The sequence below is a fragment of the Pelophylax lessonae genome (genome assembly GCF_965119305.1).
Source record: "Pelophylax lessonae genome assembly, chromosome: 3".
Classification (NCBI taxonomy): Eukaryota; Metazoa; Chordata; class Amphibia; order Anura; family Ranidae; genus Pelophylax; species Pelophylax lessonae.
The window spans coordinates 554705314-554720978 of NC_138770.1; the positions used below are offsets into that span (position 1 = coordinate 554705314).

Sequence of the window (15665 nt, forward strand, 5' to 3'; positions counted from 1 at the left end):
CAGGGATCAGGCCTGACTCTGCTAACACAGCGGTTTTGTGTCTTGTGTTTTTTTGCAAGTGACAGTAATCTATTGATTACTACACTTGCCTGGGTGAAAGGGTTAAACGCAGGTGCTGGCCGGAATCAGTACTGATCGTGCAAACACCGCGTTTTGGGAACCCTAAACTATGGGGGCGCTAGTATAGTTCTGATCAGATCAGATATTGATCTGTTCAAACACTATACTAGAAATGGAAGTGTAGGTGCGTGCGTGCGTGCGTGCGTGCGTGTGTGGCAATCAAGGGGTTACTTCTAAACTATGCGCTGGGGATCTGGGGGGGGGTGGCGGGGACCCTAAACCTCCTTTGGGAAAGAAACTAGCTAGCTAGCGCAACCTCAAGTCACAATGACACCAATACAAAATACAGTAAAAACAGTATATTATGTGTGTATTAGTGCTAATGTGACAGAGGGTGTAGGGGTTAACGGGATGTGATCAGGGGGGGATCAGGGGTTTAAATCTTTATTGGAAGGGACTGGCGGGTATCCTAAGGATAAAAGGAACGGTGGCAAGCGCTAAACCTGGTCACAAGTCACACTTATACGGGTATATAGAAAATGCTATATACTGTATACAGTGTGCGTTGTGGCAGGGGGTGTAGGGGTGATCAGGAGGGGATCAGGGGATTAAATCTTTATTGGGCGGGTGGGGGGGACCCTAAACCTGCTTGGGACACAAACTTAGTCGCCTGCGCTAATTCTGATCACAATGACACTAATACAAAAATACAAAAACACAGTATATTACGTTTGTATTAGTGCTGATGTGACAGAGGGTGTAGGGGTTAACTAGCGGTGATCAGGGGGGGATCAGGTGGGATCAGGGGCTTAAATCTTTATTAGGGGGGGGTGGCGGGTAATTCAAGTGGAAAAAGGGGGGTCGCAAGCGCTAGACCTGACCACAAATCACACTTATACGGGTATATAGCAAAATGCTATATACTGTATACGGTGTGTGTTATGGCAGGGGGTGTAGGGGTGATCAGGGGGGGGTCAGGGGCTTAAATCTTTATTGGGCGGGTGGCGGGGACCCTAAACCTTCTTGGGACAGAAACTTAGTCGCCTGCGCTAATTCTGATCACAATGACACTAATACAAAAATACAATAACACCGTATATTGCGTTTGTATTAGTGCTGATGTGACAGAGGGTGTAGGGGTTAACGGCGGTGATCAGGGGGGGTTCAGGGGGGATCAGTGGGTTAAATCTTTATTAGGGGGGGGTGGGGGGTAATTTGAGTGGAAAAGGGGGGGTCGCAAGGGCTACACCTGTTCACAAATCACACTTATACAGGTATATAGGTATATGCTATATGCTGTATATAGTGTGTGTTGTGTCAGGTGCTGTAGGGGTTAATTGGGGGGGCGATCGGGGGTGAAATGTGCCTATCTAACTGTGTGTGGGTGTGCTTGGTGCAGTACTCACAGTAAGATGTGCTCTCCTCTCACGCTGGATCCGAAAAGACCGTTGTGGGGGGAGGGCACATCTCCTCTAAGCCTGTGTTTACATTTCACAGGCTTAGAGGATGATCTGATTGGGCAGGACCGATCAACAGGTCCAGACCAAAAATGATTGGCCTGGACCTGATGACTGATCGGTTCTGAACCCAATCGAGTCATCATCGGCGGCGGGGACGCGCGGGAGCGCGCACAGGGCCGGCAAATTGTGCTGACGTAGGCCTACGTCAGTTTGCCTGGCCGGGGCTGAGTGCCGACGTAGATCGTCGTGCGCCGGTCGTAAAGTGGTTAACAGCAGCAAAACATCAACAGTTCTGCACTGTCACTGAACAGTCAACACGACTAATAAGTCTTGTAATGATTGATAACTCCCATGTGGCACTGTAAGGGTCCTTTCACATGAACGATCCAATCAGATCTGCCTGTCAGTTTTTCAGGCGGAGCTGATCGGACCCTCCATGCATCCCTATGGGGCAGCGGATGTCAGCGGAGACATCTCCACTGACACGCGCTGCTATCCGCTTCTGATCCTATCCAGCGGATCAGATCAGATGAGACCGGACAGGCGGTCCATTCTCATCCGATTCCCCCATAGCGATAGCTGGGATCTGACAGCTCTGTCTCCGCACACAGAGGGGAGACGTAGGTGTCATCCACCTAATCAGCGGGGATCGGCGGATCCACCCCTTGCTGAGCAGAGCGGCTACGTTGGCGGAAGCGGGCAGTGCGAAAGGACCCTTGCAAAATTGTGCTGTAGTAGCTAGCATGTCTGCTGTTCGGGAGAAAGATTATATAGATAAAAAAAAAAAAAAAATGATCTGCCACTAGTAATGGCCACATATTGTCCAGAAGGTACAATAAAACTTTTTCCTTTTAAAATTGTGTATCATCTTTGCCAAGGCATTTCGTTAGATCAGCATACATACTTACAATCATTAACGGCCAATCTGAAGCAGAAATGTACCCATGAGGACCTTCCATTGAGGTATAAACTGTTCAGGCATAAACAAGAAAAGAAAAAAAAGAAAAAGAAATCACAAACAAAAATGGTTTAAAATATTTATGAGTGAAACTTTGCTAAAACAGATGTCTTGCAGCAAGGTAAAGGTCTCTTCCCCACAACCCTGGGCTGTGGGGGTCTGCGGGCTTACTGAATTCTGGAAGCACCCAGACCCTATGTGAACGAGTATGGGGTACAATCACCATAAAAGTGTAAAAAAAAAAAATAATAATCAGTGCGATTTTTTTCTCAGTTTTCTTTTACTGGTCAGTGGTGCCGCGGGCGTCATGACCGATGATGGATTTACATCGGGAGAAAATGTTTTTTTTTTTGATAAAATAATTTTCAAAAATGGTTTGTGTTATTACTTTTGACACTCTTTTGTTGAATGGGTATGGCTATGTACCCCATTACTCACATGGGAGGGGCAGGAACTAGGGGCCCCCTGGTTAAAGGGGGCTTCCAGATTCTGATAAGCTCCCTTCCTGCGGACCCCCACAACCACAGCCCTGGTTTGTGAGGAAGAGACCCTTGTCCCTAGCAACATGGGGACAAGGTGCTTTGGGTGGGTGAAGTGGGTGCTCTGGCATGTGGCCTGATATTATTGGGGGGGGAGGCAGCGCTCGCTCCTCCCCCCCCTTTCCCGACCTGCCAGGCTGCATGCTCGGATAAGGGTCTGGTATGGATTTTGGGGGTTCCCCTTAAAATCCATACCAGACCCGAAGGACCCCTCTGTTTTTTTTCCTTTTTTTTTTAATTAGCCAGCAATTGCAGCCGCGAGTCAATTTAAAATGTAATTTGACTTGTTTTTTCTTTAGAAATATTATTGCTGCAGCATGTTCTATACAGGCTACAGATGCGCCACTTTGCAGGCAGACTAAGGGGGACCTCCAAGCACTATATTTAAAGGAATTTTTAATTTTTTCACTTTAAACATCATTATTAAAATCACTGCTACTGATAAAAACTATTGTTTTTTTGTTTTTTTTTTAAAGTTGCATTGATACATGTGCCCCAGGGCAGTACCTGGACCCCCATACCCCTTTTATGGCCAATTACTTGCACAGAATCTTTCAAAATGGGCACGTTTGATTTGGCATGTTCGGCTCATATAGACTTTAATGGAGTTTGCTGTTCAGGGCAGAACTAATTCCCTGCTCAGCAGTTCTGCTGCGAACCAAAAAGGGGGGTGCTCAGCCCATTTCTAGTTACAAAGAACAACCATCAATGAATTCTACAGGTACCAAATTGAGATTTCCTGCAATTGTTGAACCCCATAAGATCACATTTCATGAGGGCAATACCTGATAAACTCCAGTCTTCAGCACTCTGCTCTGATTTTAGAGAAACCACAAAAATAAAGGGCCCATCTTGCTGTGTTTGAGCAACATTAGCCTGGGAAAAAATACATGAAGACGTGTTATATTTCTGACAGTCAACTGGACATACTATAATGAAGATTACAAATAAATGGAAAAAAAAAGTCAGAAAATGGAGGAAGCTAATGGAAAATGCAGCAGCTAACATTTTGCTGATGAAATCGGTTATGCCAACAAGCAAGGTCTCCACATGTAAGGAGTAGGACACGTATTGAATATGTACAACCAACCTGTTTTTTGCTTACCTTTGAACTGGAAATAATAGGATGCGTCTTAGAACTATTATTGTTCTAGAAAACAAGGAAAAGGTATATGTAAATAAAAAAATCCTCTAAGTTTTGGTATAGGCAAACTTTACTAGCATTTTTTTTTTTAATAGATTTTACTTCGGAGTCTGCACACGCTCTAATTGAGAGACATTTTACAATCAAATTTGAAGCATGACAACACAAGAAAAACTGGAGTTAGACTTACCGGTAACTGTTTCCAGGACAGCACTTGAAAGATGGAGCACCACCCACCAGACAGGAAACACATTGCCATTAGCTCTTTAAAAAGGCGGTTCCTCAGGCACCCGGTCAATTTATCCAAGAACCGAAGGAGGGAGCTGAAAAATAGTTAAACAGTACACCAAATCACCTTATAAATACAAAAGGGTGGGAAGGTGCTGTCCTGGAAGACTCTTGGAAACAGAGTTACAGGTAAGTCTAACTCAGGTTTTCCCCCAGTCGTCTTCCAGGACAGTGCTTGAGAGGATGAACAAGTACTCACCCAGTTTTTAGGAAGGAGAGGGGGGACCACTGCTTGGAGGACTTTCCTTCAAAACGCTTGATCCTGCCTACCCAAAATGTCCAATCAATAGTGCTGAATGAACGTTGACATACTTGACAATGGCACTTTTACATATTTGTTCTAGGATAGCACCTGCTTTCTCTGCCCAAGATGTGGCTAATGCTCTGGTGGAATGTGCATTCAGCCCCTGTGGAGGGTCAAAGTGTAGAGTCTTGTATCCCTCTGAGAGGGCAATCGATATATATATATATATATATATATATATATATATATATATATATATAGATATATTCCCTTTAAAGGCTTGCCTCCCTTTATGCTTTCCTGAGAAGAGGATAAACAAGGCCTCATGTTCTAAAGCTTTTTGTTGCCTCCAAATAAGCCATAAGACACTTTCTGACATCTAGCAAATGTAGCTGCTCCTCTTCGCTATTAGATGGTCTATTACAGAAAGAGGGTAGTACTATATTATAACTCCTATGAAAGGTAGAGGCATCCTTAGGAATAAGTGTTTGATCAGTCTTGAGAATAACCCTATCCTAAAATATCTGTGGGAAGAGCTCTCTAACTGATAAAGCTTGTAGTTCGCCGATTCTGCGAGCAGACGTCAATGCGATGAGAAAAACAGTTTGAGGGTAATAAGTCTTAAGGAGGCCTCTGATAACGGCTCAAAGGGTTATCTAATAACTGCTTTTAACACAATAGACAAGTCCCATGTCGGAATCCTATGGCAAGTTTACTGGCCGTAAACTTATAAACTGATAGGGCTGCAATCTGTACCTTAATCGTGCCTAAAAGACAGGCCCTTATCAATACCCTCCTGTAGAAACTCTAGAATCGTCTGAGTCTCAGACTCTTCTATGCCCGATTCTGATAAACGATAAATTAAACCTCCTCCAGACCTTTTGGTAAAATCGCTCTAGTAACTGGTTTACGGCTCTGCAACAAAGTTTTTATCCCTCTGTCTGAGAGACCCTTAGAATTCAGGATCTCGGATTCAGATACCAAGCTGCCAAGTTTAGCATGGCTGGTCTGGAATGGAGTACTGAGCCCTGCGATAGCAGGTTCCGGTTGGAGGGCAACATCCAGGGTGGTCGATCTTTTAAAGATAGAAGTGAAAACCATGCCCTTTTTGGCCAAACCGGCAATCAAGATTAGAGGATGTATGTTCTGTCCTGAATTTTGACAAGACCTTTGGAATTATGTATAGGGACAGGAAGGCGTAACATAGCCTGAAAGCCCATGCGGTCTGTAGAGCATCGACTGCAAATGGTTGATCACTTAGATTTAGCGAGAAAAAAAAAAAGAACTCTGTAGTTTGGTGTTTGACTTGTTAGCAAATAAGTCGATCTCTGGAAGGCCCCATTTGGATGTGATCTCTGTGAAAAACTACTGATTCTAGAGACCAATCCTCTTGCGAGATTAATAGTCTGCTCAGAAAATTGTCTAGGTTTATTCTGTATCCCCTTGAGATGTATCGCAGAAAGGGATTCCAAATTCTCTTCTACCCAGGAAAAGATTTCCTGTGCTATATTCATCAGGATAGGGCTCCTGGTCCCTCCTTGCTTGTTCAGTTATGCTACTGATGTTATATTGTCTGACCTGACTTGTACATGCTGGCCCCCGAGTTTATCTTGAAAGTCTGCAATGCCTCTCGCTACAGCCTTGAGTTCACGCAGTTGGAAGAACTGTGCCTCTCTGACTGAGACCAGATTCCTTGCGCCCATTGTCCCTCCAGATGGGCCCCCTATCCCTGGCTGCTGGCATCTGTAGTCAGTATGCAGGAGGATGGAAAAACTGGATTTTTTACTTAGCGTAAAATCCTTTTCTCTCAAGTTCCTTGACAGATGCAGCTTCATATCTTCTTGACCATTGGGTTATACTGCCACCTACAGGAGAAGGACACTAGGCAGGAAAAAGCTAACCATGCTTATGGGGCTGTCCCTGCAGGCATAACCCCACACACTCTGCTATAGCCCTCTGCTGCAAACAGTGTTTTAGAAGACCACAACCCCATTCCACACAGAGGGGCGGGTGCTGCATCTGGCAATTATCTTCAGAGAAAAGGATTTTACGGTAAGTAAAAAATCCAGTTTTCTCTATCGTTTATTGACAGACGCAGCTTCATATCTTCTTGACCATTGGGACGTCCCAAAGCAGTATTTGCATGAGGGGTGGGAAAAAAAGCAAAAAAGAATGTAATCTTCCAAGGCTAAAACGTAGCCAACCAGGTAACATGGAGCACAACCAGGAACAACTGGAGCTCACCCAGAAAAAACATACACCCTCAAAGAGAAAAAATGTCCTCTTTTAAAAACAGCAGCCTGCAAAACGTTGCAGCCAAAAGAGGCATCCGAAGATGCCAACACATCAACTTTGTAGAATTTTGTGAACGTGTGCACTGACTACCAAGTTGCCGCCTTGCAAACTTGCATCACTGACGCCTGATGGCGAAAGGCCCAGGAAGCGCTCAGCGCCCTAGTAGAGTGCGCCTTCACAGGGAAAGGAGGAACCCGACTCTTCAGTGAATAAGCCTGAACTACCGTCTGCAGAAAGACAAAAGATGTACACCGCTCCAAAGTTATCTGCAGGTGTGGAGTAGAACACTTCTTGTGGCAACCACCCTGGGTGCCTGCTGAGGTCCGCAACCCGAAACGTCCATACATCAAAAAGAGAGATGCGGCACATCCAGAGTAGTAAAGAAGTCTTCAGTTTATTAATATTCCATACTCACAGGCTTAAAACATGACACACAGGAGAACCACAATGTTCAGCAGACGCGTTTCACACAAAGTGCTTATTCATGCAATGCAAATCCAAATGTAGCAGGTTTTCCAGGCATTGGGCCTGATGTGGGTCTGCCATTATTACCGATTACCTCTCCAGCCCATGTGAGCTGCGACCCTGGGTGTGAGAACTGAGACATTGACAACTCTGGCATCTTTGTTTTGTTGTTTTATTGTAATTAAGAGGATGGGAGAAGGGAATGAGTGGGATACTCCTTCAGGCTTCAACTAAGTATAACTTGGGACTTTCTCAGGAAATGTCTGTTAACGCTGTCTTGACTCCAGCCGACGCTATCCAACGCTCACTGACACTCAGAACACACTGTAACTTGAAAGAAGTGCTAGATCCTCGACCTTGAGTCCAGAAGATCCAGGACTGTAGAACAATGAGCTACAAACACTACTTGCACTGCAAAGTCACCGACTTCCTCCTCCAGCCTTGCACTAGCTTGAGGTAGACCGCTGTGGAATCCTCTATGGCTGCAACTCTCAACTAAGACACTGCACACTGTCTCTTCAGGGCCCAAACTGCAGGTGTCCCCTTTAACTCTTCAGGGCCCCCTGACTAGGTACCCCCTCTGTCACTTCAGGGTCCTCAACCTAGGTACCCCCTTTCTCTGCTAGCTGATATCTGGATCCTAGAACCTTCTCTGGAGTGGTCCACTCTAACACTTCAGGCAGACCCCCAGGGGTAATCCTCAGTATTCATGACCTGTGCAGGCTTTCCTGGGACTGGACCCCTCTCGCTCTTCGCTGGTTCTCGGCACACCGGATCCCCCTCAGCTCAAATCAGCACTCTCTGGATTCTCAGGCTGCATCAGAGACATCCTCTTCCTCAAACAGGAGGAGAGACAGCCGTTCTCTCCCTCCTCGGACTCTGCTCCCGCCAAAGACATGGGAAGCCTCCATTATGTCCCTCTGTTCCCGGTCGCTGGCGCCTTAAGGCCGTGCCTTTAAGACACCAGCTCGGCCCTCCCCCTGCTCTCTGCATCTGGAGGCCGGAACCACGACCCCCGACGCGCAATGTTGACCTCACATCCCCCAGAAATGACGCCCCATGTCTTTCGGTTTGCGGCGTCCTACAGCGAGGACGCCTAGGGCCTTCCCTACTACTGATGCCGCCGATGCTCATCCAACACTGCCCTCTCCCTTGCCGGCACTGGAAAGAGGGGGGGACAGGAAACTCCAACACCTGCGGAGTAAACTAGAGGCCAATGGTTGCTCCATGAAAAAAGGCGAGGGGGAACTCCTGGCTGACGCTGGTAGCCCTTGAGCTCATCCAGCCCTCTCTATAAAAAACACGGTTCCTCCAGGCTACATATCTCCTCCAGAGTGAAGAAACACAAAAAACTGACCAGGTGTCTGAGGGACCGCCTTTTAAAGTGCTAATGGCAATGCGTTTCCTGTCTGGTGGGAGGAGCTCCATCTCTCAAGGGCTGTCCTGGAAGAAAATTTTCACTGTACAACATTAAGGTCTCATGCACACTGCTGCTAATAAACTCACACTTTGAGTTAAGCGGCTTTTTTTTTTCTGCCCTTAAACTCCCCTCTAGGTTATCCTTTGTGTCCATGCACACATTGACGTTTTTAGTAGTTTATCAGCAGAGGAGTTTATAGGCGGTTTTCTGAACGCCCTAAAATCGCATTCAGGGGCGGGAATTGTGACCACATAACGCTGAAAGCCGTTAACTGTGCATAAAAAAGGAAAGTAAAGCATACACCTACACAGGTTGAACCAGATGAACTATTGTCTTACCTACTATGTAACCATGTAATACTGGCCATACATTATACAATTTTGGTAAATCTAAAAAAACTGAATTTTTGTAAAATCTTACTGTAAAATTCCTTTCTCTGAGTCCTCTGACAGTCGCCGCCCACTCATACAGTCTTCACCAATGGGTATTGACCTCTTATCCATAGGAGCAAGCTAGGCATAAGACTTGTTAGAAACAAAGCAATTTACATAGACACACCTGTAGGGGGCTGTCCCACTGGTCCAATACCCCCCTGCTATCAGCATTCCCAACTCAGTTTGGTAGCAAGCGGGTGCGGCGACTGTCAGAGAAAGGAATTTTACTGTAAGATTTTCCAAAAATTCAGTTTTCTCTTACGTTCTCCGACAGTTGCCGTCCACTCATACAGTCTTCACCAATGGGATGTCCCAAAGCAGTGTAGACATGAGGGGTGGGAAGCGCAACCGTCACAAAGGCAACGCAGCACCCAGGTCAGAGAAAGGAACCTCATCTGAACAGAAAGGTAAAAACTCTGGGTAACAGAAAAGCTCAACTGGAGCAAACAACCCAGGAAAGCAAATAAACAAGGGGGAAAACACCCCAACAGACAGGGACCGGCCAACGCCATGGCCCCCTCAAGGCACTGCCGCACACAGAACTGTGTGGCCAAAGGAGGCATCTGCTGATTCCAAAACATCAAGTTTGTAGAATTTGGAAAAGGTGTGCACAGACGACCAAGTCGCTGCCTTGCACACCTGGGCCACCGAAGCCTGATGTCGGAAAGCCCATGACGCACTCACCGCTCTGGTAGAGTGCGCCTTGACAGGGAAGGGTGGCACCCGCTCCCTAATAGAATAGGCCTGTACAATCGTCTGCCTGATCCATCTTGAAATGGTTGCCGCGGACGCAGCCATACCATTCCGAGGTCCCTCGGGAAGGACAAAAAGGGAATCCGACTTTCTGAAGGATTCAGTAGACGACAGGTACACTCTGATCGCCCGGACTACATCCAAAGAATGCAGGGCAAACTCCTTAGGATGCTTCGGATTCGCACAAAGCGAAGGCAAGACAAAATGCTCATTTAGGTGAAAATCTGAAACCACCTTAGGAAGGAAAGCTTGGTTAGGTCGCATGACCACCTTATCCATATGAACAACCAGGTAAGGGGAGCGGCATGACAGGGCCGCCAACTTCGACACTCTGTGGGCAGATGTGATCGTCACCAGGAAGGCAAACTTTCCGAGACAGCACAGGCAGAGGAATCTCCCAGATGATCTCAAAGGGAGGACGTTGCAAAACGGACAGTACCAAATTCAAGTCCCAAGGAGGTAAAAGGCGCTCTCCTAGGAGGAGCCAAATGACGCACCCCTTGAATAAAGGTGCGTACCAAAGAGTTTGACGCCAAGGGGCGCTGGAAAAGGATTGCCAGTGCAGACGACTGACCCTTAATCGTGGTCAGCACAAGATGCTGGTCCACACCAGTTTGCAGGAAGGCCAACACCCTTGCCACGAAAAGGAGCGAGGATGGATGCCCCTGGATTCACACCAGGCAAAATAAGCCTACCAGGTACGGTAATAGATCTTACCAGACATGGCCTTCCTAGCCTTAAGCAGGGTAGGAATGACCGCCGACGAGAGACCCCAATCTCTCAAGACCTGGCTTTCAACAGCCACGCCATTAAAGCCAGCTACTGTAAAGCAGGATGGAAGACCGGCCCCTGAGACAGCAGATCGTCCCGTAACGGGAGCCGCCAGGGAGGCTCGCCGACCAGTTGTATGATGTCCGCGTACCAAGACCGGCGCGGCCAGTCCTGGGCCACCAGAATCACCAACTTCGGTTCGGAGACCATCCTGCGAAGGAACCTGGACAACAACTAAATCGGGGGGGGGGGGGGGGGGGAGAAGGCATAAACCAGTAGATACTGATTCCAAGGCACCACCAGCGCATCCGAGGCGTCTGCCAGAGGATCGCGCGTTCTTGCCACGAACCTTCCTACCTTGTTTTTTAGCCGGGATGCGAACAGATCCACATCCGGGGATCCCCATCGCGCACACTGCATCTGAAACACCTCCGGGTGTAGGGACCATTCCCCCTGTTCCAGGGTCTGGCGGCTCAGATAATCGGCCTGCCAATTCTCCACACCCGGAATGTGAACTGCCGAAATCGCCGGGACGTGCGTCTCGGCCCAAGACAGAATCTTGGTCACTTCCTGGGCTGCCCGGGCACTCCTGGTGCCCCCTTGGTGATTGATGTAAGCCACCGCAGTGGCGTTGTCCATCTGCACCTGCACAGGGCGGCCCCAAAGATGATCCGACCAAAGGAGCAAGCACAGTCTGATCGCTCACAGTTCCAAGATGTTTATCGGCAGGGAGGATTCCTCCTCCGACCAAGTGCCCTGGGCAGACAGAGTGCCCAGAACGCCACCCCAGCCGATAGGCTGGCGTCCGTGGTGATCACCGTCCACAACAACAGACGGAAGGACTTCCCCCTCCATCATAGCCGGAGACTGGAGCCACCACAGAAGATCCTCTCTTGGCGACTCAAAGATATCCTCCTTTCCAAGGATTGAGGAAGCCTGTCCCACCTGGCTAGGATCTCCGCTTGGAGAGATTGTGTGTGGAACTGTGCAAACGGTATCGCCTCGAAGGCTGACACCATCAATCCCAGGGACCGCATGCAGGTCCTGAGTGACGAGGATTCGCTGTCCCTGAGGGACCAGACTTCGTTCTGTAGAGTCTGGAGCTTGTCCTCCGGCAGAAAGACTTTTGCTTGGGCGGAATCCAGGACCATCCCTAAGTAAGAGAGGCGAACAGAAGGAGACAAAGTCGACTTCTGAACGTTGATGGTCCACCCGAACTCCTGGAGCATCTGAACTGTAGTTGACAGATCGCATAACAGGCTCTGACTGGCACTCGACCTTAACAGGACATCGTCCAGATATCCCAAGATTGCTACTCCCTGCGCCCGTAACAGGGCTAGAACAGGAACCAGCACTTTGGAAAACCCCCTTGGAGCCGAAGCAAGACCGAAAGGTAACTCCACAAACTGATAGTGTTCCTCCGCGATACCGCGATACTGATTACCTTTGAAGATGGGGATGTGTAAATACGCATTCTTGAGGTCGATGGAAGCCAGGAAATCTCCCGGGCTCAGGGAGGCCACCATCGAACGGAGGGATTCCATGCAGAATTTTTGAACCCGCACAAAGCGGTTTAGAGCTTACAAGTACAGAATTGGACGTACCTTGCCCTCCTTTCTGGGCACAGTGAACAGATTTGAGAAAAACCCCCGAACTCTGTCCCGATGTGGCACCGGGATGATTACCCCCTGGGCGTGAAGATCCGGAACCGCCCAATGAAGATCTTGCAAACGATCTGGGGTCAAATGAAGATTTGAGGGAAAGAACCTGTCCGCGAAACCTGATCAAATGATTTCCTGAACCCACCTGTCCGGAATCCAGAGCAGCCAAGGTTCAAGAAAACCGCGCAGACGTCCCCCCACCCCTGGAACGGGTGAGGGTGTCCCTTCAGGTCGAGGCGGACTGGGCCGCCGCGCCAGCTTGGGCGGCTTTTGACTTGCCGCCCAAGGCTTCCTTTGGCCGCCATGGCCTTTGAAGGGTTTGCCCATGTCCTGTGCCTTGAAGGCACGAAAGGACCCCTGATTTGGTTTAAAGGAAGGGCCCCGCTTACCGCTGAAAAATTTTCCCTTGGGATTCTGGGGCAGCAGAGTGCTCTTGCCCCCATTGACCCCTTTTACCAATTCGTCCAGGGAGTCCCCAAAAAGGCGATTCCCCGCATAAGGGATGTCAGACACCGTCTTCCTGGAAGTCTGGTCAGCCGACCAGCTCTTCAGCCACACCTAACGACGGGTTATCACCGCGACAGCAGACAGTCGTGCGGCTAAAGGGGCCTCATCCCAGGCAGCGTCACACAGGTACAGGACAGCCCGAATAATCTGGTCCACCATCTCCAAAGTAGTAGGAGGGGCGGAATCAGCCACAATGGTGCGTCTGAGCACCTTGGTCTAATCTACCACAGCCTGAGAGACCATCACTGAGGCAAAAATAGGTTTCATCAAGGAACCCGCCACCATAAAGGAGTGGCGAGCAAGAGATTTCCATCCACCTATCCGTAGGGTCCCTGAACACCGAAGAATCCTCCGTGGGCATAAGAGTGGCCTTGTTCAATCTGGACACCCTGTGATCCACTTTAGGGGCCACGGACCAGCGCGAATCCATAGGAGAAGCAAAGGGATAACGGAGCTGAAACCGTTTTGGTACCACAAAATTGCGCTTCAAACTGCGCCATTGCTCGTTCACCGTTTCGTGAAACTCAGCGGGACAAGGAAACACCTGTGCTGCCTTCTGGGTTCTACGGGTCCCAAAGGAAGACCACTTACCCGGTGGGTTGGGCTCACCCTCTAAATGTAGTGCATCTTTAACAGCGGTAAAAAGCGCAGACATAGCAGTGTGTTCTCTGGCCGTCCCAGGGGGGGAATCATCCCCCTCCTCATCCCCCGCCTCCCCATCCGAGTGAGAGGACTGAGACCCTTCAGGGGGTACACTGTCTATGGCAACCATATCAGACTCTGAATCAGAGGAGAGAGAAAGCCTAGTCCTTTTTCTAGAATCCCATTCAGACATTAATAGATCCACCTTGGACGCTAAAGTTGCAAGTGCAGCAGTAATCGCAGATGATTCAGACGTACCTGAATCATTCACCAAAGCTGGGGCGAATTTGCTGTCCTGGGACTCCATAAAAGCTTTTATGGTGCTGGCCCTTTAAATCGCAATAGCGACGATCCCACCGCAATGCACCGCAATAGGGACTAGACTGAAATACCCCACAGGTAAGAATAAAACTGATAGCCAGGAGATATCCCCCAAAAAACAGCAATAAAAGACCCCCAGGAGTGTTACCACGCTTGCTGGTGATCTCTCTGCATGAGGAAAGGAATTTATGTCACACCGCTGGAGGCTAAACAGGACTCGGACTAAAGAAAAATGGCTGCCCATAGGAATCAATGGGAGGCTCCGGGAAAATGGCCACCAAACACATGTATAAAAGCAAACCACCACACACAATATAGAGCCCGAAGGGCGCGATACACTACTACAGAAAATGACTGCTGAAGTGCCCATAGTGAAGCCAGAGCAGCCGCCCATACCCAAGATGGCAGCCCCACGGTTTTTCACCGCTGCGGGCCGCCCACACATGTCTGTACCCCAGTAAAAAACACACTAATAGTGCCACAAGGTTTAGGGACCCCAACGACCCCCCCACAGAGCGTCCTGGACGCGGTAGAGCCACCGGAAGGACCAGGAGGAATGCGAGCCTCAGACACACAGACATGAGGGGAGAGATACACCAGCAGACCGTCATCCCCAGACAGAGGCCCCACACAGAATGTACTCACCGTACCATGATGGCGTGGGCGCCTCTCTGCGACGGGAAGCCTCCCACCCCAGGTGGCGGGGGTGCCGTCAGCCAAAAACAGGACTCTAGCAACACACGGAACCACGGTTGAGGCGTCCTAGCGAGGTGGCCACCTCGCGGGCTTTTGTCCCCGAGGACAGGGACAGGTCGTTTGCGATGCCAGGGCGTACTCATAGCCTGCTAAACGCTCGATGATGGGCTGGGATTCCATAAGGTTCTCTGTCCTGGGACACCAGGACAACCAGTCCGATTCCCAGCTCCGCAAACGCTGTAGTCTTCCGAAGATTCGACTAACTAAGCGCAGGAACAAATAAAAAGCTAGTAGTGCAAGAAAACACTTAGCAGAAAATAAAAGTAATAAAACAGAAGAAAGGCTGAGACTGTAGCCCCAGCACAGGGATAGCCTATCTTACTCCTAACTAGGCAGAACACAAACTGAGTTGGGAATGCTGATAGCAGGGGGGTATTGGACCAGTGGGACAGCCCCCTACAGGTATGTCTATGTAAATTGCTTTGTTTCTAACAAGTCTTATGCCTAGCTTGCTCCTATGGAAAAGAGGTCAATACCCATTGGTGAAGACTGTATGAGTGGGCGGCGACTGTCAGAGGACGTAAAAAAAAATTGTACATGAGAATTGTATGGCCAGCCTAAGGGCTTATGTATTCCTCCCCTAATGTCCCTTGAGCCCACCCCAAATTTTAATATTCTAAATATGACCACCCCAAATTTTAATATTGTAAATATAACAAAGTACAGATACATGTAACCTTATAAGAGGGTCCATATGTCAGTTCATCCCAAGGGAATACATGCACCAAGGAACCCATAAAAAGGCCAAAAACTAAAGCACACTCAAAGAATAGTAGGCTGACAAGTCAACCAGCAGTATCTCAGCCTAGTACCCATAGGAAAATAATTCAAAGTATGTGAATCCCCTGGAGTGGCCACAGAATGTCCATCTAGGGCAACTCACACAGGGATTGTCACACCACCACTACAACATACTGAAGTTACAAGTATGTCAGTTTGGGCTGAGA

The 15665-nt window shown here is 48.6% G+C and overlaps 1 protein-coding gene across 1 annotated transcript in view; it reads right to left on the minus strand.

The window, feature by feature from the left end:
• TMEM87B (transmembrane protein 87B) overlaps positions 1 to 15665 on the minus strand; it is a 206756-nt gene that overhangs the window by 113081 nt on the left and 78010 nt on the right. The window contains exons 5-7 of the mRNA XM_082250961.1: positions 4123 to 4167; positions 3803 to 3893; positions 2429 to 2490 (exon numbers count right to left, since the gene is read on the minus strand). Coding sequence (XP_082107087.1) covers positions 2429 to 2490; positions 3803 to 3893; positions 4123 to 4167 — 198 coding nt within the window. The remainder of the gene's footprint in view (positions 1 to 2428; positions 2491 to 3802; positions 3894 to 4122; positions 4168 to 15665) is intronic.